The sequence below is a fragment of the Callithrix jacchus genome, chromosome 5 (assembly GCF_049354715.1).
Source record: "Callithrix jacchus isolate 240 chromosome 5, calJac240_pri, whole genome shotgun sequence".
Lineage (NCBI taxonomy): Eukaryota > Metazoa > Chordata > Mammalia > Primates > Cebidae > Callithrix > Callithrix jacchus.
This window is the reverse complement of record NC_133506.1, coordinates 97,650,907-97,672,206: the sequence shown is the minus strand read 5'-3', so window position 1 is coordinate 97,672,206 and position 21,300 is coordinate 97,650,907. Positions and strand designations below refer to the sequence as shown.

The 21,300-nt window shown below is 43.7% G+C and overlaps 1 protein-coding gene and 1 pseudogene across 13 annotated transcripts in view; one reads left to right on the top strand and one right to left on the bottom strand.

Moving 5' to 3' along the window:
• The window catches only part of TADA2A (transcriptional adaptor 2A), a 72,386-nt gene that overhangs the window by 50,883 nt on the left and 203 nt on the right, over positions 1-21,300 (bottom strand). For 9 of the 13 annotated variants that reach the window (XM_054257032.2, XM_054257037.2, XM_078373796.1 and 6 more), the window contains exons 2-4: positions 16,602-16,720; positions 3,810-3,916; positions 1,153-1,212 (exon numbers count right to left, since the gene is read on the bottom strand). In XM_054257032.2, the coding sequence (XP_054113007.1) occupies positions 1,153-1,212; positions 3,810-3,916; positions 16,602-16,626 (192 nt within the window). In that variant the 5' untranslated portion in view covers positions 16,627-16,720. Of the gene's footprint in view, positions 1-1,152; positions 1,213-3,809; positions 3,917-12,585; positions 12,776-16,601; positions 16,721-21,300 lie in introns of all 13 variants that reach the window. The other 4 variants (XM_078373797.1, XM_035300752.3, XM_054257036.2 and 1 more) reach the window with 4 other exon arrangements.
• On the top strand, positions 13,561-13,977 carry LOC108591779 (leydig cell tumor 10 kDa protein homolog pseudogene; annotated as a pseudogene).

Here is a 21,300-nt window from a genome sequence, read left to right as displayed (position 1 = left end):
AATTTGTTACAGCATCAATAGAAAACTAATATAGATTAATCTACTATGTGAAATTTTAACTGTCAAGGCTGCCAGCATCCTTTCCTATAAGAAAAACTGCATGGAGGCCAAATGTCAGAAAACTGCAGTAGGAGATTTAGTTATATGCTTAATATGCTCTGATTACTGACAAAATGATCTTTTCTTTTTTTTTTTTTTTTTTTGAGATGAAGTCTCACTCTGTCACCCAGGCTGGAGTGCAGTGGCACGATCTTGCTCACTGCAATCTCTGCCTCCGGGTTCAAGTGATTCTCCTGCCTCAGACACCCAAGTAGCTGGGACTACAGGCGCACATCACCAAACCTGGCTATTTTTGTATTTTTAGTAGTGACAGGGTGTCACCATACATTGGCCAGGCTGGTCTCAAACTCCTGACCTCAAGTGATCCACACAACTTGGCCTCCGGAAGTGCTGGGATTACAGGCGTGAGCTACCACACCTGGCTAACAAAACTATCTTGACAAAGGCATATATACCCGTCAAGCAGACTATTCACTTTGGCCTATTAAACCACCCACTTGGAAGGACACTACAAACACTCATTCCTTCTTTAAAGTTGCAGTACAAGTAATCTATAGCCAAGTCTTATTCTGGCTTATAAACCTGTCTGCCTCGTCAGTGATTTTATGTATTAACTCATTTGCTGTATTCACTTTATAACTTAACTCTCAGAGGTAACTAATTTCCCCAAGGCAAGGGAATGAATTGCTCAACATAAGCACCACTGTCCACATGAACCACATAAAAATACCATTAGCACATAGTAACATCACATTGCCTATGTTTATCAATGAGCCTAAAAGGCAGCATACCTATTATCCTCATATCAAAAGTATTTCCTTTGAATACTTAAAATTTGAAACAAAAATCTGAGTATGTAAAACTATTTTTGTGTTCAAATACCTTGATAGATCCACAAAACCCTAAAAAACTTATTGGATAATAATTACTTATTTCAGAAAAAGAGAAAAGGTAAAGATAGTTAGAGATTATGAAAACCAATTCCCTGAAGTTCAAGAGCACTTAAAAGAAAAAAAGGAAGAAAAGCAAAACTACTTCCCAGTCTAATACTTGAAAAAAAAGAACAGAAATTCCCAGCAACTTCATCATTACCATTATTTCATAAGTATGATCGCTTTGATGTTTCTTGTACTCAAACCCTCGAGTGAAACACTGCAAAGAAAGAAAAACTAAGTTAGCAAAAGCTACTTTCTTAAAAGACAGAAGGTACTTTGTGTTATTCTTCCGACAAGTTTGGGTTTTTTAAATTTTATTTTTGGAGATAGGGTCTCACTCTGTCACCCAAGCTAAAGTGTAGCGGCACCATCATAGCTACTGCAGCCTTGAACTCCTGGGCTCAAGGGATCCTTGTATCTCAGTCTCCAAAGTGCTGGGATTACAGGTGTGGGCTACCACACCGCTTCTTGACAAGTTTTTAAGGATCAATTTAATCTTGTCTGCAGCTGCAATCAAATGGTAGAATCATGATCACAGCTTATCAGTGGCCCTTACAGAGAAAAAACAAGTCTGAAAAACAGATTTTTTTCCTAAGACATCTCTTTGAGAAGAGCGTATGCCCTGGAATCACACAGCCTAAATTTGAATCCTGGCTCTGTGACTGTCTTTCAGCCATTCTAAGATAAATATTTTTTCATATTTTAAACTCTGGGCTGGGCATTATGGCTTGTGCCCGTAGTCCTAGCTACTCAGGGAAAGTTAAGACAGGAGGACCGTTGAGCCCAGGAGTTTGAGGCTGCAGTGAGCTATGATTACACCACTACACTCCAGCCTGAGCAGCAAAGCAACACTCCATCTCTAAAAACCATTCAATTTTTTTTAATAAAAAATCAAAACTCTCTGAAGTAGGCTCATGCCTATAATCCTTACACTCTAGGAAACTGAGGTGGTAGGACTGCTTGAGCTCAAGAGTTCCAGACCAGCCAGGGCAAACATGGTGAGACCTTGTCTCTCCCCAAAAAAAAAAAAAAAAAATTAGCTGGGCACGGTGGCACAAACATGTAGTCCCAGATACTTGGGAGGCTGAGGTGGAAGGATTGCTTGAGCCTGGGAGAAGATAGCAGTGGTGCTGAGCCATGATCGTGCCACTGCACTCTAGCTTAGGCGACACAGTGAAACCCTGTGTCAAAAAAAAACTCTCTGAAATCAAGATTCATCTTATAATCAAAAGTAATCACAACTTTCAGCAGCCATTTTTACGTTTTAACATTTCTGAAATTGAGGAACTTCTTATAATCAATAGTGCCTTAGAGCTGATAAAATATGGTATTTGCCATGTGACCTTGAACAAGTTACTTAACCTCTCTTAGCCTAAATTTCTTCATCTATAAAATGGGAATACTAATGATAGGTACTTCATAGGATTACAGTAATGATTTAAAGGTTAATTCACATAAAGTACTCAAAGTAGTACCTGGTACAGAGTAAGTACTTATAATTAGTATTATTACTACCATTATCATCTACAAAAATTGTTTCTTCCTTTGTCATCTGTACAGAGATCAGTGTTCAACAAGACAATAAACAGTGTCATCAAAAGGAATAATCTTCCAGTTGTTTCCTGTAATTTCAATACTTTAAATTTATTTATAAAACAGTGTTATGGCCGGGCATGGTGGCTCAGGCCTATAATCCCAGTACTTTCGGAGGCAGAGGCAAATGGATTACTTGAGGTCAGGAGTTCAAGACCAGCCTGGCCAACATGGTGAAACCCCGTCTCTACCAAAAATATAAAAAATTAGCTGGGTGTGATGGCATATATCTGTAATTACAGCTACTCCAGAGGCTAGCAGGAGACTCACTTGAACCCAGGAGGTAGAAGTTGCAGTGAGATTGCACCACTGCACTCCAGCCTGGGTGACAGAGCAAGACTCCGTTTCAGAAAAAAACAAAACAAAAAAAGAAAACAGGTTAAGTATCAGGTTTTTTGTTTGTTTTTTTTTTGAGACAAAGTTTCAATCTTGTTGCCCAGGTTGGAGTGTAAAGGTGTGATCTGAGGACCCACCGCAACCTCCGCCTCCCAAGTTCAAGTGATTCTCCTGCCTCAGCCTCCCAAGTAGCTCGATTACAGGTGTGCGCCACCATGCCTGGCTAATTTTTGTATTTTTTAGTAGAGACAGGGTTTCTCCATGTTGGTCAGGCTGGTCTTGACCTCCTGACCTCAGGTGAACTGCCCACCTCGGCCCCCCAAAGTGCTGGAATTACCGGTGTGAGCCACTGCACCCAGCCTTTTCTTCTTCTTTTTTTTTTTTATGATATAGTGTCTTGGCTCTGTTGCCCAGACTGGGGTACAATGGTGCGATCTCAGCTCACTGCAACCTCCTAGGTTCAAATGATTCTCCTGCTTCAGCCTCCTGAGTAGCTAGGATTAGAGGCACCTGCCATCACGCCCTGCTGAAATTTTTTGTATTTTTGTAGAGATGGGGTTTCACCATGTTGGCCAGGCAGGTCTTGAACTGTTGACCTCAGGTGATCTGCCTGCCTCGGTCTCCCGAAGTGCTGGGACTACAGGCATGAGCCGCTGCACCCAACCAAGTATTAGGTTTAAACACAGATGTGGAATCATCAACAGTCTAACTCATCTAACTGCTCTGTTTCTCAACTTTTCACTGGTAAAATGTACAATGAAAGATTGGAAGGAATAGATTTAATAAGGTATAGATCTCCTTAGCAGTTGACAGTAATCTCTGAAATATTACATCATAAAAAATAGCATAAAACCAGGCTAGGGGAGGCTAGCATTAGTGAGTTACCTGCAAGCAGAGGAAAAAAGGAGGTGGCCCACATTCAGCACACTTGATATAAGGCTCCATGAGGTAGGAGGAGCAGCCTCGGCAAGGTGGCTTATCAGAGGGATCATCTAAAACAAAGAGAAAACAAATACACATTTCAAAACACCTTATGGTTAAGCCTAAGTGCAAAAAGGTGAAAATCCCCAAATGACCATACAAGTAGTAAGCTGAGTTGAAAACTTCATGGAGACAAGATGAGCTCATTTTAAATTTTAAAAAAGCAAAAATTATGCTCTTTTTAACTTCAGTGCAGTGTTGTTCCTTTTCACACAACATTTAAGTAGATATGGGCCCTGCAGAGAAATTTACAAATGTATGTTTGTTCATTTATTTTTAGAGACAGGGTCTTGCTCTGTTACCCAGGCTGGAGTGCCGTGGCTTGACAATAGCCTACTGTAACCTGGAACTCCTGGGCTCCAGAGATCCTCCTGCCTCAGTTCCCCAAGTAGTTAGGACCACAGGCACATGCCAACACACCTGGTTAATCTTTTAATTTTTTGTAGAGACGAGCTCTGACCATGTTGCCCAGGCTGGTCTTGAACCCCTGGGTTCAAAGAATGTTCCTGCCTTGGCCTCTCAAAGCTCTGTGATTACAGGTATGAGCTACCATGCCCAGTCATGAACATATTTTTAACTGGAAGTTTCATAATATTCCAAACTTATTTTTCCACAATCATAAAATGGACACATACCTACATATACATATAAAGAACATCTGAGAAAATGTTAACAATTGCTGAATCTAGGTAGCAGGCATATAAATAATCACTGTAGACTGGCCACGGTAGCTCACCCTGTAATCCCAGCACTTTGGGAGGCCGAGGCAGGTGGATCACTTGAGGCCAGGAGTTTGAGACCAGCCTTGCCAACATGGCAAAACCCTGTCTCTACTAAAAATACAAAAATTGGCTAAGGATGGTGGTGCACACCTATAAGTCCAGCTACTCGGGAAGTTGATGCACAAGAATCACTTGAACCTAGGAGGCGGAGGTTGCAATAAACCAAGATCACACCACTGCACTCCAGTCTGGGTAACAGAGCTAGACCCTGCCTCAAAAAATAATAATAAATAATTGGCCAGGGGCAGTGGCTCACGCCTGTAATCCTAGCACTTTGGGAGGCCGAGGTGGGGGGATTGCCTGAACTCAGGAGTTCGAGACCAGCCTGGGCAATAGGATGAAACCCCCTATCTACTAAAAATGCAAAAAAAATTAGCCAGGCATGACAGCATGCACCTGTAGTCCCAGCTACTTGGGAGGGTGAGGCAGGAGAACTGCTTGAACCTAGGAGGTGGATGTTGCAATGAACAGAGATCACACCACTGCACTCCAGCCTGGGCAACAGAGCAAGATTCGATCGCCAAAAAATAAATAAATCATCATCATCGCTGTTGTTCTTTTAAGTTTTAAATTTTTTGTAATAAAAAGTTGCAGCATTAGATAAAACTCCTTTTTTTTTTCAGATAGAGTCTCACTGTCACCTAGGCTAAAGTGTGGTGGCACAATCATGCTTCAATGCAGCCTCACTCTCCCAGGCTCAAGTGAGCACCCCTTCCTCGGCCTTCTAAGTAGCAGGGACTACAGGCACAAGCCACCACACCTGGGTAATTTTTTTTTAAATTTATTTCCTGTAGAGACAGGGTTTCACCATGTTGTCTAGGCTGGTCTCAAATTCCCGGGCTCAAGCGATCCCAGGAATTCGAGCTGCCTCTGCTTCCCAAAGTGTTGGGATTACAAGTATGAGCCACCACACTCCGTCAGAAAACTTCTTTAAATCCACGTCTTGGAATATACTACTTTATATTTCAGTTGGATTTTTTTTTTTCTTGAGACAGGGTCTTGCACAGTTGCCCAAGCTGGAGTGTAGTAGCATCATCATGGCTCACCGTGGCTTCAATCTCCCCAGGTTCAGGTGATCCTCCACCTCAGCCTCCCAAGTAGCTGGACTACAGACGTGCACCACTGCACCTGGCTAAATTTTTAATTTTTGTAGAGACAAGGACTCACTGTGTTGCCCACACTGGTCTTAAGAAGTCCTCCTGCCTCAGCTCCCCAAAGTGGTGGATTATACGCTTAGGCCACCATGCCTGGCTCTGAGTTGGGATTTAAACCCGGAAAGTGTCCTTTCTTTCTCCCATGGTAAGTACATAACACAGCAGATCTTCTACTTCCAATGACAGTGGTATGTCTCCAAAATATTAAGGCAAGGAGTACAATTCAAACTCTCAAAAATCATAAAAATGCAGATATGTGTGTCCCTGGTTGCCCCAAACTGGGCCTCTAGAGTCACAGCAACCTACCAAATTGTTCTCTATGATCAATCACAAGAATTTAAGAGAAGAAACACTTTGAAGACAGATGAAGGAATCTGCTTTGTTTAGCCTGGGACAGGATTTTTCACATTCTGTTAGAGTATTTGCCTCCCTGAAGTCCAAGAAACATTGTTCAAGGCACCTTTCCCTCTTCTAAGCGATGATCACTGTTCTCTTTATTGTTTTTAAGAAGATATAGAGGGTGAGCACGGTGGCTCAAACCTGTAATCCCAGCACTTTGGAGACTGAAGCGGGTGGCTCACTTGAGCTGAGGAGTTCAAGACTAGCCTGAGCAACATGGCGAAACACCATCTCTACTAAAAATACAAAAATTAGCCAGGTGTGGTGGTAGGTACCTGTATTCCCAGCTACTCAGGAGACTGAGGCAGGGGAAAAGTTTGAACCTAGGAGGCAGAGGTTGCAGTGAGCGGAGATCGCACCACTGCAGTCCAGCCTGGGTGACAAGAGTGAAACCCCATTTCAAAAAAAAAAGAAAATGACAAAAGAAAGAAATGTGCTCCTGGCAGCAGCTTCAAATTCAGTATATGAAACAGCAGCTACTCCACTTCTCCCCATTTTTAAATTTTAATACAGACAAACAAATCTTGCTATATTGCTCAGGCTAGTCTCAAACTCCCAGCTTCAAGTAATCCTCCTGCCTCAGTCTCCCAAAGTACTGTGATTACAGGAGTGAGCCATTGCGCTCAACCAAAACCTTTGTATATTAAGTGACAGATGCCAACTTCTACCAAGTTATCCTCTTTCTCACTTCCTGTTAATGATAGAAGCTTGCTTCTCTCTTTCCTCCAGCTATCCTATTAAGAAAAAAGGCATTAGCCACTGACCAAGGTGGTCAATTTCTTTTTGAGATAAGTGTTTCATTCTGGTTACCCAGGTTGTAGTGCAATGACTTGATCTCAGCTCACTGAAATCTCAGCCTCCCAGGTTCAGGTGATTCTCATGACTGAGCCTCCCAAGTAGCTGGGATTACATGCACATGCACATGCACATGCACATGCACTATGCCCAGCTAAATTTTGTTATTTTTAGTAGAGAGGGGATTTGCCATGTTGCCCAGGCTGGTCTCGAACTCCTGGATTCAAGCAATCCACCCGCCTTAGCCTCCCAAAGTGTAGGATTACAGGCACAAAGTAATTTTTAAATCCTTATGTCAAGATGTAATTACTGGGCGGGGCATGGTGGCTCATGCATGTAATTCCAGCACTCTGGGAGAACAAGGTGGACAGAACACTTGAGCTCAGAAGTTTACCAGCGTGGGCAACAGAGCGAAACTCTCTCTACAAAACACACACAGAAACTTAGCCAGGTGCAGTAGTGCACGCTTGGTGGTTACACAGAGGCCTAAGGTAGGAGGATCACTTGAGCTGAGGAGGTCGAGGCTGCAGTGAGCCAAGAACACACCACTGCACTACTCCAGCCAGCCTGGGTAACAAAGCAAGACCCTATCTCAAAAAAAAAAAAAAGGAAAGCAATTACTTTGTAAAAGCAATCCAATTTATAGTTCTTAGCATTCCAGACAATAAAACTATAAAGCATGTCATCCACAACATTTTAAAAAACATTTTTCCATTCTTTCTTCTACATAATATAGTACATATATTCAACATTAAGTGGAGACTGGGCTTGGTGGGTCACCCCTGTACTCCCAACACTTTGGGAGGCAGAGGCAGGAGGATAGCTTGAGCTTAGGAGTTCAAGACCATCCTGGGCAATACGGCGAGACCCTGTCTCTACCAAAAATAATAAAAAGTAGCCAGGAGGCGGAGGTTGCAGTGAGCAGAGATCACGCCACTGCACTTTAGCCTGGGTGACAAGAGTGAAACTCCATCTCAAAAAAAAAAAAAAGATAAATGAAAAATGAAGATTATTATACATGATGTTTTGTAGCATGCTTTTGCACTTGACAGTATATTGTAGACATCTTTTCATGACAATACACACTGACCTCCTTGTTCTTTCTAATGGATAATAACATTCCATTGTCTCGATTATATTATATAACCTAATGGTACTCAATTCCCCCCTAGGGAGACATCTGGAAATCTTGAGGTAACTTTTTGTTGCCACAATGACTAGAGAGCACCACTGGCATTGTGCAGGCCCCTAAACCAGGGATTCTCAATATCCTACAATGCTCAATACATTCTAACAAAAAACTGACTGTGTGTCCTATGCAACCTTCATGTGTCCCACCAGACATTCAAGTTAATTAAAAACATCCTATGACCTAGAACCTAATTCCATATTATATATAAAGCAAAGTACTTTTGACAGTTTTAATATGCACTTCAATTTCCAGAAAGGCAACTGTATCTAACTCTAGAGAATAATATATTTTGTTTTGTTCAGAAATTTTAGTTATTCTAGCTTATGGTGTTTCTTAGTCACCAACACGATACACTTGAATCATTCTGCGTTTGTATATGCACAGTGATTCAACATATGGGTTCAAGTACCTGCTACTTAAGTCACATCTTCTATCGTAATCATATCTAAACATATTGAGATACATATTGCTTTATTATGAATTGCATATTTTGGTATAAATAATTTTCTTCTCTTTTATTATAGTTAGGGCATTACTATTTTTATTTTTTGAAATCATGTATGCCAGGCATGGTCACTCATGCCTGTAATCCCAGCACTTTGGAAGGCCAAGGCAGGTAGACCACTTGAGGCCAGGAATGAGATCAGCCTGGTCAACATGGCAAAACCCCGTATCTACTAAAAATGCAAAAATTGTCCATGTTTGGTGACACGCACCTATAGTCCTAGTTACTCAGGAGGCTGTGGCATGAGACTTGAACTCGGAAGGCAGAGGTTGCAGTGAGCTGAGATCATGCCACTACACTCTAGCCTGGGCGACAGAGCAAGACTGTCTCAAGGAGAAAAAAAAAAAATCATGTATATAGATATATTTATATTGTCTATGTATTTTATTTCCTAATAGTAAACCTGGCTGACTGCAACCTCTGCCTCGCATGCTCAGTGATCCTCCCACCTCAGCCTCCCTAGTAGTTGGAACTAAAGGTGCACGTCACCATGCCCAGCTGTTGTTTTTTTTTTTTTTTTAAGACAGTCTTGCTCTGTCACCTAGGCTGGAGTGCAGTGGTGCAATCTTGGCTCACTGCAACCCCCACCACCCAAGTTCAAGTGATTCTCCTGCCTTAGCCTCCTGAGTAGCTGGGATTACAGGTAGCCCACCACCATGCCCAGCTAATTTTTGTATTTTTAGTAGATATGGGGTTTCACCATGTTGGCCAGGCTGGTCTCCAACTCCTGACCTCAGCTGATCCATCTGCCTCAGCCTCCCAAACTGCTGGAATTATAGTGGTAAGCCGCCACACCTGGCCTAATTTTTTGTATTTTTGGTAGAGACAGAGCTTTGCCATGTTGCCTAGGCTGGTCTCAAACCCCTAAGCTCAAGTGGTCTGTCCACCTCAGCCTCCCAGAGTGATGGGATTACAGGCATGAGCCACTGTGCCAGGACTCTTGCATGTACATTTCGCATCTGTTCCTCAGGATGATATTTTCCTAGAACCAGAATTGTTGGCCAGGCGCGGTGGCACAAGTCTGTAATCCCAGCACTTTGGGAGGCCGAGGCAGGTGGATCACAAGGTCAAGAGATCGAGACCAACCTGGTCAACATGGTGAAACCCTGTCTCTACTAAAAATACAAAAAAAAATTAGCCGGGCATGGTGGCGCGTGCCTGTAATCCCAGCTACTCAGGAGGCTGAGGCAGGAGGATTGCCTGAACTCAGGAGGCGGAGGCTGCAGTGAGCCAAGATTGCGCCATTGCACTCCAGCCTGGGTAACAAGAGCAAAACTCCATCTCAAAAAAAAAAAAAAAAAAAGAACTAGAATTGTTGAGGGTACGGTTATTTAACATTTTTAGGTTTTTGGTACACAGAGCCCAACTGTCCTTCAAAAAGGTATTTGAAAATTTTTTTTAACCTAAGAGAAAGGTTTTTTATCTACTTTTTTACTGAGATGACAGGAAACGAGAGAGGCTTTTTTTTTTGAGACAGAGTCTTGCTCTGTCACCAGGCTGGAGTGCAGTGGGGCTATCTGGGCTTACTGCAACCTTCACATCCCAGGTTCAAGCGACTCTCCTGCCTCAGCCTCCCGAGTAGCTGGGACTATAGGCACTCACCACCACGCCCAGCTAATTTTTATATTTTTAGTAGAGACAGGGTTTCACCATGTTGGCCAGGATGGTCTTGATCTCTCAACCTCGTGATCTGCCCACCTCGGCCTCCCAAAGTCCTGGGACTACAGGTGTGAGCCACTGAGCCCGGCCGAGTAAGAATTTTTTTTCTTTTGAGATGGAGTTTCACTCGTTGCCTAGGCTGGAGTGCCATGGCTCAATCTCAGCTCACCACAACCTCCGCCTCCCGGAGTAAAGCAATTCTCCTGCCTCAGCCTCCTGAGTAGCTGGGATTACAGGCATGTGCTACCACGCCCAGCTAATTTTGTATCTTTAGTAGAGACGGGGTTTCTCCATATTTGTCAGGCTGGTCTCAAACTCCAGACCTCAGGTGATCCGCCTGCCTCAGCCTCCCAAAGTGCTGGGATTACATGCGTGAGCCACTGAGCCCGGAGAGCAAGGCTTTTTTAACCATTTAAGATCCAGGGGCAATAAAAGGTTAATAAACTTGACTACAGGTTGGGTGCGGTGGCTCAAGCCTGTAATCCCAGCACTTTGAAAGGCCGAGGTGGGTGGATCACAAGGTCAAGAGATAGAGACCATCCTGGTCAACATGGTGAAACCCCATCTCTACCAAAAATACAAAAAATTAGCTGGGCATGGTGGCACGTGCCTGTAATCCCAACTACTCAGGAGGCTGAGGCAGGAGAATTGCCTGAAGTCAGGAGACGGAGGTTGCAGTGAGCCGAGGTTGCGCCATTGCACTCCAGCCTGGGTAACAAGAGCGAAACTCCGTCTCAAAAGAAAAAAAAAAAAAACTTGACTAAATTAATAAAAACAAAACAAAAAGCTTTTTTGGCAAAAACACCATAAGCAAAGTAAAAAAGCAAATGTAAGAAAATATTTGTAAACATATGGAAATAAAGTGCTGAAATCCGTAGTATACAAAGAACTTCTAAAAATTGAGAGGAAGAATAAAAGACCAAAAATCCTACTACAAAAGACACAAAGATAATTTGGGAAAAAGAAGAGACATAAAAATGGCCTTAAACATATGAAAAAATGTTCAGCTTCACTCATAAGAAAGAGAAAAATTAAAACTACCCTGACATAATTTCTCACCCATCAGATTGGCAAAAGTTTCAATGCCTGACAATATACTTTATTAATCAGGCTGTGGGAAAATAGGTACCTTTTTTTTGGAGACAGTCTTACTCTGTTGCCCAGGCTAGAGTGCCATGGTGCAATCTCACCACAACCTCCACCTCCCAGGTTCAAGCAATTCTCCTGCACCACGCCCGGATAATTTTTGTATTTTTAGTAGAGACAGGGTTTCACCATGTTGGTCAGGCCGGACTCGAACTCCTGACCTCATGATAAGCCTGTCCTAGCCTCCCAAAGTGCTGGGATTACAGACATGAGCCACCACACCCAGCCAAAAAAGACACTCTTATATATCACTTGTGGGAATACAAAATAGTACAACTCACATAGAGGGCAATTATCTTTTGAACCACCAATCTCACTTCTAGGAATTTTTTTACCAGGAATATACATTTGCACTAATACAAAAATACACATGTTCAAGGTTATATATTAAAATATTAGATGTAATTGCAAAATAGCACTTAGATATCCAAGTATAAGCAATTATTTGAATGACACTATGTCCACACAATGAAGTATTATGCAATTATAAAAAACAGAATGAGCTGGGCACGGTGGCTCAAGCCTGTAATCCCAGCACTTTGGGAGGCCCAGGCGGGTAGATCACAAGGTCAAGAGATCGAGACCATCCTGGTCAACATAGTGAAACCCCGTCTCTACCAGAAATACAAAAAAATTAGCTGGGCATGGTGGCACGTGCCTGTAATCCCAGCTACTCAGGAGGCTGAGTCAGGAGAATTGCCTGAACCCAGGAGGCGGAGGTTGTGGTGAGCTGAGATCGCGCCATTGCACTCCAGCCTGGGTGACAAGAGCGAAACTCCGTCTCAAAAAAAAAACCAAAAAACAGAATGACGACAATCTCTACCAACTAATACAGTATTTCCAGGCGATACTATTAAGTGGGGGAAAAAAAAGTACAATCCTGGTGCTTATTGAAGAATTTTTTTTTAAAAGTGCAAAAAAGAACATATATATATTATATATATATATATATATATGGCACATTATCTTTCTTAAGAAATTAGAGGCCAAGCGTGGTGGCTCATGCCTATAATCCCAGCGCTCTGGGAGGCCGAGGCAGGTGTATTACCTGAGATCAGGAGTTCAAGACCAGCCTGGCCAACATGGAGAAACCCCGTCTCTACTAAAAATGCAAAATTAGCTGGGCGTGGTGGTGTATCCCTGTAATCCCAGCTACTTGGGAGGCTGAGGCAGGAGAATTGCTTGAACTCAGGAGGCAGAAGTTGTGGTGAGCTGAGATTGTGTCGTTGCACTCCAGCCTGGGAGACAAAAAAAAAAAAGAAGGAAAAAGAAAAAGAAAGTAAGAGTAAAAAAAAGGTCCTCTGTATGACAGAATATATTTGCTAAAGAATATTAAATTTAAAAAAAAGAAAATCCTCTGATCTTTGCAAAAGGAATTAAAGGACAAAACAATGAAGTTGGGTAAGTACAAGGGGTTGAGGGCAGGGGATTCTAGAATTAATTGCGTTGATGCTGAGAGGCAGGTTTCTCACTGAGACATATGAATAAGGAATTAAGAGAGAAGCCTATGATGACAAATTAGAGGTATCAATGTGAACTCAAGATGTCCTAAAAAGAAGTATATGTGTATATAAATGTGTATGAGTGTACAGATACTGGCATATATGTATATAGCACCTAACATGCATATATTTCTTAGTTCTGTCAACCAAAAGGGCCAAGATGCAAAAATATTCTAGCAGATGAAAAGATCCTGGCCTCTGATGTTACTCCCTTGTAAAAGTACCAGAACTCCTCAGGTATGGATTCCAAGGCAGGGGAGGTATAGGATGCATTTGGAGTATTTGTTATGCCAAAAAGTATGGAGATGCTAAAAAGAAAAATAATATAATGAGGGTATGTTACAAGGATGTAGGAACCCATTTGAAGGGATTCCCAGTGGCCAAATTTGGAATAAACAAGAACCTAGCTAGTTAAATATGCTAATAAATCATAAATCATTGAAAAAATAGGAATTCCTGTCTCCATACTAATAAATAAGTAAAAAAAAGTGAACAGGGCCTCTTCCGCTGCATGCCAGAACATGGCACAAGGACAGCGCAAGTTCCAGACTCACAAGCCAGCAAAGAGCAAGACGGCAGCGGCGGCCTCTGAAAAGAATCGGGGCCCAAGGAAAGGCGGTCTGTTATCGCTCCCAAGAAGGCGCGTGTCGTGCAGCAGCAGAAGCTCAAGAAGAACCTAGAAGTTGGGATCCAGAAGATCGAACATGATGTGATGATGAAAGCCAGCAGCCGCCTGCCCAAGAAGCTGGCACTGCTGAAGGCCCCGGCCAAGAAGAACAGGGCAGCTGCCACCACCTCCTCCAACAAGGCACCTTCCTGAGGACGCTGGCCCAGTGCAGGCCAACACCCTACCCTCATCTCCACAATGGGACATTGATCCCACAAGCTGCAGTCTCAGGAAGAGGACCCTGTCCCCCAGCTCTGGGCCTCACCTAGAACTTCAGTGAGGACCTGGCCCATGGGCAGGTGATGAGCAGATCTTAGCATACTGAGAACTGTCCCCATGCTCCTTCCCAGGTCCTGCCTCCACAGGTTTAACCCAGAGTAATAAACCTGGCTTTGTCATTAAAAAAAAAAAAAAAAAAAAAAAGTGAACAGACAGGCTGGGCACAGTGGCTCATGCCTGTAATCCTAGCACTTTGGGAGACTGAAGTGGGTGGATCACCTGAGGTCAGGAGTTCACAACCAGTCTGGCCAAAATGGTGAAACCCCATCTTCATTTAAAAAAAAAAAAGAGAGCTGGTCCGAGTGCAGTGGTGTTTACAACTAATTGATCACAACCAGTTATGGATTTCTTTGTTCCTTCTCCACTCCCACTGCTTCACTTGACTAGCCTTAAAAATAAAAAAAAAATTTAAAAAAAAAGAGGAATCAGATCATGTCCTTTGCAGCAACATAGATGGAGCTGGAGGTCATTATCCTAAACAAACTAATGCAGGAAAACAAAACAAAATACCCCATTATCACTTACAAGTAGGAGCTTAAAAAAAAAACCAAGAATACATGGACAAAAAGAGGGGAACAGACACCAGGGCCTACTTGAGGGTGAAGGGGGAGGAGGAAGAGGATCCAAAAACTACCTCTCCAGTGCTATGCTTATTATCTCAGTGATGAAATAATTTGTACACAAAAGCTCTGGGACAAGCAGTTTACCTATATAACAACCCTGCACATGTACCCCGCTCCTAAAATAAAAGCTAAAAATGCTAACTAGTAAATGTGGAGAGAGCATTAGATTTTGGGGGGAAAAAAATCATCTTTTTGCAACCAAAATAGTAAAGACTGGGCTAGGCATGGTGGCTTATGCCTATAATCCCAACACACTGGGAGGCCAAGGTGGGGACATCACTTGAGCCCAGGCACTTTGGAAAATATAGCTGCAGTGGGCTATGACTGTGCCACTGTACTCCAGGCTGGGTGATAGAGTGAGACCACATCTATTAAAAATAAAAAAAAAAAGGCCAGGTGTGGTGGCTCAAGCCTGTAATCCCGGCACTTTGGGAGGCCCAGGAGGGTGAATCACGAGGTCAAGAGATCAAGACCATCCTGGTCAACACGGTGAAACCCCGTCTCTACTAAAAATGCAAAAAAAATTAGCTGGGCACAGTGTCGTGTGCCTGTAATCCCAGCTACTCAGGACACTGAGGCAGGAGAATTGCCTGAACCCAGGAGGCAGAGGTTGTGGTGAGCCGAGGTCGCGCCATTGCCCTCCAGCCTGGGTAACAAGAGCGAAACTCCGTTTCAAAAAATAAATAAAATAAATAAATAAATAAATAAGGTTTTTTAAAAAATATATATACACATACACACACATACACGCACAGAGAGTGAGTGCATGCAAATGGCAAAGCAGATGGAGTAAAAGGTTAACAAAAGGCACATGGGTATTCTTTGTATTCTTATTCTTGAAACTTCTTTAAGTTTGAAATTATTTCCAAAAAGAAGTTTAACAATAATTTTTGAAAAGGAGTTGAGGGGAATAGTTTCATTTTATACTCCCAGCATTGGAGCAGTCCATTTAGATTTCTCCATGCGTAAAATGAAAGAGTTGAACTAGATGTGTCTGAGGACTCCATTCTCTCCTAAATTTCTATTAGGAATGTGATTAAAGAATAAATTAGAGCTCCTTTAAGAAATTGTTAAAGACAAAACAACACCCAAAAAGTACTTTTCTGATTCTTCTCATGTGGATACTACTAAACATCTAACAATTGAATTTCTATTTCTGTCAAATCTCATATATTCAGAATTGGAGAAAAAGAGCAGTATAATTTTTGTATCCATAGTTATGGCTACTTGAATTTACTTCACACATACCCCATAATTCTCTCCATTATTCTACGATGGTTTACTCTTAGAAATAAGTTCCACATCAAAGGAGAGGCTATTTCCTTTATCTTACAACTGACACATTTCTGATCAAGGTAACTGAAACATGTTATTGGTCTAAACAGAAATCCCATAGCTTTTCTAGGTCTAACTACAGGTTAATCAGACTATGCCTGATCCATCTCAGCTTCATTTTCTTCTAAGACCCAGAATCATATGTTTGTGTCATGTGTTCAATGGGTAATCAATGCGTATTAGTTCATTTTATTTTAATTCGATACTCAGAATTCCCTTAGAATCAGAGTCACAGGGCTTTACTGCCTAACTTCATTGTTTATTTTTCTTTCTTGACCAACTTCTACTCCAGTTTGCTATTAATAATCACCTGAAGGCTGGGTATAGTGGCTCATGCCTATAATCCAAGCACTCTGGGAGGCAGAGGCGGCCAGATCACCTGAGGTTGGGAGTTCAAGACCAGCCTGGCCAACATGGTGAAACCCCATCTCTACTAAAAATACAGAAAAAAAAAATTAGCCAGGTGTGGTAGTATGCACCTATATTCCCAGCTACTCAGAAGGCTGAGACAGGAGAATCGTTTGAACCTGGGAGGCGGAGGGTGCAGTGAGCTGAGATCATACCATTGCATTCCAGCCTGGGCAACAGAGTGAGACTCTGTCTCAAAAAAAAAAAAAAGAGAGAGAAATCACGTGAGACTTGTTCCCACCATACTTACTGCTAAAGGAACCCAATCGGTCCATTCCCTAATTGGCAACAAGTGCTACTTTGGTCTTCCTCAGTGCAGAGCTTCAAGACTTCAGAACCAGCCGACACATACACCAAACTTGATGACTCCTTATGAACAAACAAAAGTGGCACATGGATCAGAAAATCACTCAAAGGGACCAGATAAAGAAAAGATATGCAACATACTCAGTCCTGCCACATCTTAGCTATGTAATGCTGAAAAATTATTTTACCTCTAAAAACCTGTTTCTTCCTCTTTAAAGTGGGTATAATAGTGTCTACCTTCCAGAGTTGTGAGAAATTATTAAATGTCATCCTCAGATATCACAATCCATATAGTTAACGTAGTATAGTACCTGGTCCTCTATAAATACTACATATTTCTTTACTTATTTATTTTTTTGAGACGAGGTCTTGCTCTATTGCCAGACTGGAGTGCAGTACAGTGGCACGATCTCGGCTCACTGCAACCTCCACCTCCCAGGTTGAAGCAATTCTCCTACCTCAGCCTCCGAAGTGGCTGGGACTACAGGCTCACACCACCACGCCCAGCTAATTTTTACATTTTTAGTAGAGACAGGGTTTCACCATGTTGGCCAGGATGTTCTCAATCTCCTGACCTCATGATCCACCCACCTTGGCCCCAAAGTGCTGGGACTACAGGCCTGAGCCACCACGCCCGGCCTATTTCTTTCTTTTTCTTTTTTATGAGGAAGGATCTGGGTCTGCAGGGCAAGGAAGGTGGGAGGAGCAAATGCTACATATTTCTAATGAACAGCTGTCAGCTTTCTCTGCTCAGCATCACTTCTCTCCTTAGCCACCCTCTTTCCATTGGGAAACTGACCCTCCCATATTTCATGTGGTACTGGTGGGGCTGCCAATCACAATACCCCATTTCCCATTCCTGACAAAAGCTAAATAAAGCAACCAGGTCTCTTTCTGGATCTTGAGTAATACATCAAATGACAGAAGGCAGTTGGAGCTCATTCACCAGAATTCTTTCAAAGAATTCAGTCCATGAGCTCTGGGGATTGAGATCCCTAGCCCAGGTGGCCCAACTGTTTAACTCTTCTCTCATTTCTCTATCTTTAATAAACTCAACTTAATATTAAATCTGAATGAGTTTCTGTAACTGGAAACCAAAAAATCCTATCTATTACAATATACATTTGTTCCTTACTCTTTCAACAAGTACATAACAGGTCCAGGCACAGTGGCTCACGCCTGTAATCCCAGCTCTCTGGGAGGCTGAGGTAGGAGGATCACTTGGGCCTAGAAGTTTGAGACCAGTCTGGGCAACATGGGGAGACCCCATCTATTAAAATAAAAAGTTAGCCAGGCAGGCCCATCCCTATTGTCCCAGCTACTCAGAAGGCTAAGGTGGGCTGCCTGGGCCTGAGAGGCTGAGGGTACAGTGAGCCACCACTGCACTCCAGCTTGGAGGACAGAGACTGGAATGTACAGTCTTTTTTTTTTGAGACAAAGTCTGGCTCTGTTGCCCAGGCTGGAGGGCTCACTGCAATCTCTGCCTCCCAGGTTCAAGGGATTCTCATTCTCCACTTGGTTCTCATTTTTTATTCTCATGTCTTGTGCCCCAGCCTCCTGAGCAGCTGGGATTACAAGCATGTGCCACCACCACACCTGGCTAATTTTTTTTGTATTTTTAGGAGAGGGGTTTCACTGTGTTGGCCAGGCTGGTCTCAAACTCCCAGCCTCAAGTGATCCACCTACTCCCGCCTCCCAAAGTGCTGCAGTGCTTGGATTGCAGGTGTGAGCTAACATTCCTGACCCAAAGGTGTTTTTTTTGTTTTGTTTTGTTTTGTTTTTTTGAGACAGAGTCTTGCTCTGTCGCCAGGCTGGAGTGCAGTGGGGCTATCTCAGCTCACTGCAACCTTCACATCCCAGGTTCAAGTGATTCTCCTGCCTCAGCCTCCCAAGCAGCTGGGATTACAGGTGCCTGCCACCACGCCCAACTAATCTTTGTATTTTTAATAGAGACAGGGTTCCACCATATTGTCCAGGCTGATCTTAAACTCCTGACCTCAGTGATCCGCCCACCTTGGCCTCCCAAAGTGCTGGGATTACAGGTGGAAATAACATTTTACACTAAGTCAAGAAATAACCTTTCTTCTGTACACTCACACCTTTTTTTTTTTTTTTTTTTTGAGATGGAGTCTCGCTCTTGTCCTGCCCAGGCTGCAGTGCAACGGCATTATCTCGGGTCACTGTGACCTCTGCCTCCATGTTCAAGTGATTCTCCTGCCTCAGCCTCCCCAGTAGCTGGGATTACAGGCACCTGCCATCACACCCGGCTAATTTTTGTATTTTTAGTAGAGACAGGATTTCACCATATTGGCCACGCTGGTCTCAAACTCCTGACCTCAGGTAATCAATCTGCCCACCTCAGCCTCCCAAAGTGCTTGGATTATAGGTGTGAGCCACTGTGCCTGGCCCACTCACAGCTTTTTATCTGGCATTTTTCACATTCTACTCTGTTAGGCTTACTTCTGAATGTTTATTTTCCCCCACTTCTAAATTAAGTGAAAGCAGGCTGGGTGTGGTGGCTCACATCGACAACTCCAGCACTTGGGGAGGCTGAGGCAGGTATGAATCTCCTAAGGTGAGGAGTTTCAGACCAGCCTGGACAACACAGTGAGACTCCCATCTCCACCAATAATACAAAAAAATTAGCCAGGCAGGGTGGTGGGCGCCTGTAATCCCAGCTACTCAGGAAGCTAAAGCATCAGAGTTGCTTGAACCCAAGAGGTGGAGGTTGCGGTGAGCCAAGATCACACCACTGCACTCCAGCCTGGGTGACAGTGCAAGACTCTGTCTCAAAAATGTAAATAAGTGAAAGCAGAGAATATACTGGACACATATTTGTATGCTTTTAAAATGCCAAGAATACAGGAGGAATACAATAAACATATAGCAGTGGACAATAAATGTTAGTTCTACAAAAGGTTATTTCATCTTTAGTTTTTCCCGAGGGATTTTTTTTACCCTGGTAATTTTTAGCTTGGAGAATAATTCATCACTAAGCATAGGCAACATCCGCTAACGCTGCTGTCGAAGAACTTTTCCTTTTTGAGGTGGGGTAGGTCCCCCTTTGCTATCGTCTCAAGAAATGTTGAGCTCTGAAGACAAATCACTCTATCAAAGGTGTACTACGAACGAACGCAGCAATCAAGCAACAGTCAACATTTACTAAACTTTTTCCATTTGGTAGTTATCTGTGGGTACCAGGCCATGGGTACCTGGCTGTCCAGGCCAGATGTGGTGGCTCACGCCTGTAATTCCAACACTTTGGAAGGCTGAGGTGGGCGATCATCTGAGGTCAGGAGTTCGAGACCAGCCTGACCAACATGGATAAACCGTCTCTACCAAAAATACAAAATTAGCCGGGTGTGGTGATGCATGCCTGTAATCCCAGCTACTCAGGAGGCTGAGGCAGGAGAATCACTTTACCCCGGGAGGCGGAGGTTGCTGCGGTGAGCCGAGATGGCACCACTGCACTCCAGCCTAGGCAACAAGAGTGAAATTCAGTCTCAAAGAAACAAAACAAAACAAACAAAAAAAACCCCCAGATGTCCAGTAAAGGATGCACAGTTATTACAGACTGATCAACACTCAAAAAAGCACAGCAGGAGGCCGGGCGTGGTGGCTCAAACCTGTAATCCCAGAACTTTGGGAGGCCCAGGTGGGCGGATCACCTGAGGTCAGGAGTTCAAGACCAGCCTGGCCAAGAGGGTGAAACCCCATCTCTGCTGAAAATACAAAAAACAGCCGGGCGTGGTGGCGGGCACCTGTAATCCCAGCTACTCGGGAGATTGATGCTGAGGCAAGAGAATCGCTTGAATCCGGGAGGCAGAGGTTGCAGTGAGCTGAGATGGCGCCGTTACACTCCCGCCTGGGCTGAACTCCATCCCCCAAAAAACAAAACAAAAAGTAGGGCTGGGCGCAATGGCTCACGTGTGTAATTCCAGCACTTTGGTTGGCAGAGACAGGAGTTCGAGACCAGCCTGGCCAACAAGGTGAAACCCTGTCTCTACTGAAAATACAAAACTTAGTTGGGCGTGGTGGTGGTCCACACCTGAGAATCACTTGAGCCCGGGAGGCGGAGGCTGCAGTGAGCCTGGATGGCGCCACTGCACTCCAGCCTAGGTTTAAAAAAAAAAAGGGAGGGGGGCGAAAAAGCACAATGTTGCAGTCTACAAAATCTTTTTTTCCCTCCTTTCACAAGAGACCACATTCTGACACCAGCCTCCAAGGAAGCACTGACGCTAGCTACAAACTAAGAGTCGCCAAATTCGAATTAGTCACCGGAGAAGGATGTGAAGCACTGTGCCGGGCAGGAGTCCACGCGGGGAGGAGGAAAGGCGCAGGCTCCGGAGTTGTGGAGGCAAGGTTCAAATCCTTACAGAGTTCTTATCAGCGGGACCTACCTGGGTCACTTTACCTGCGCCTCAGCTCTAACAGGGTGCTGAAATACCTACTTTGGAGGGCCCACTAGGAAATTCAATGGGTAACGCTGGTCAGGGGATCACGCACAGTGGCCGTTCTTGATAAAGCAACTCGCTCCAGGGCTGAGCTGGGATCGGCGGGGTTGGGGAACAGCGGCGCTGCTCAGACGCTGGGCTGGCGGGACTAGCCAGGCCCGGCCCCGCACCGCCCTCCCCCACAGCGCG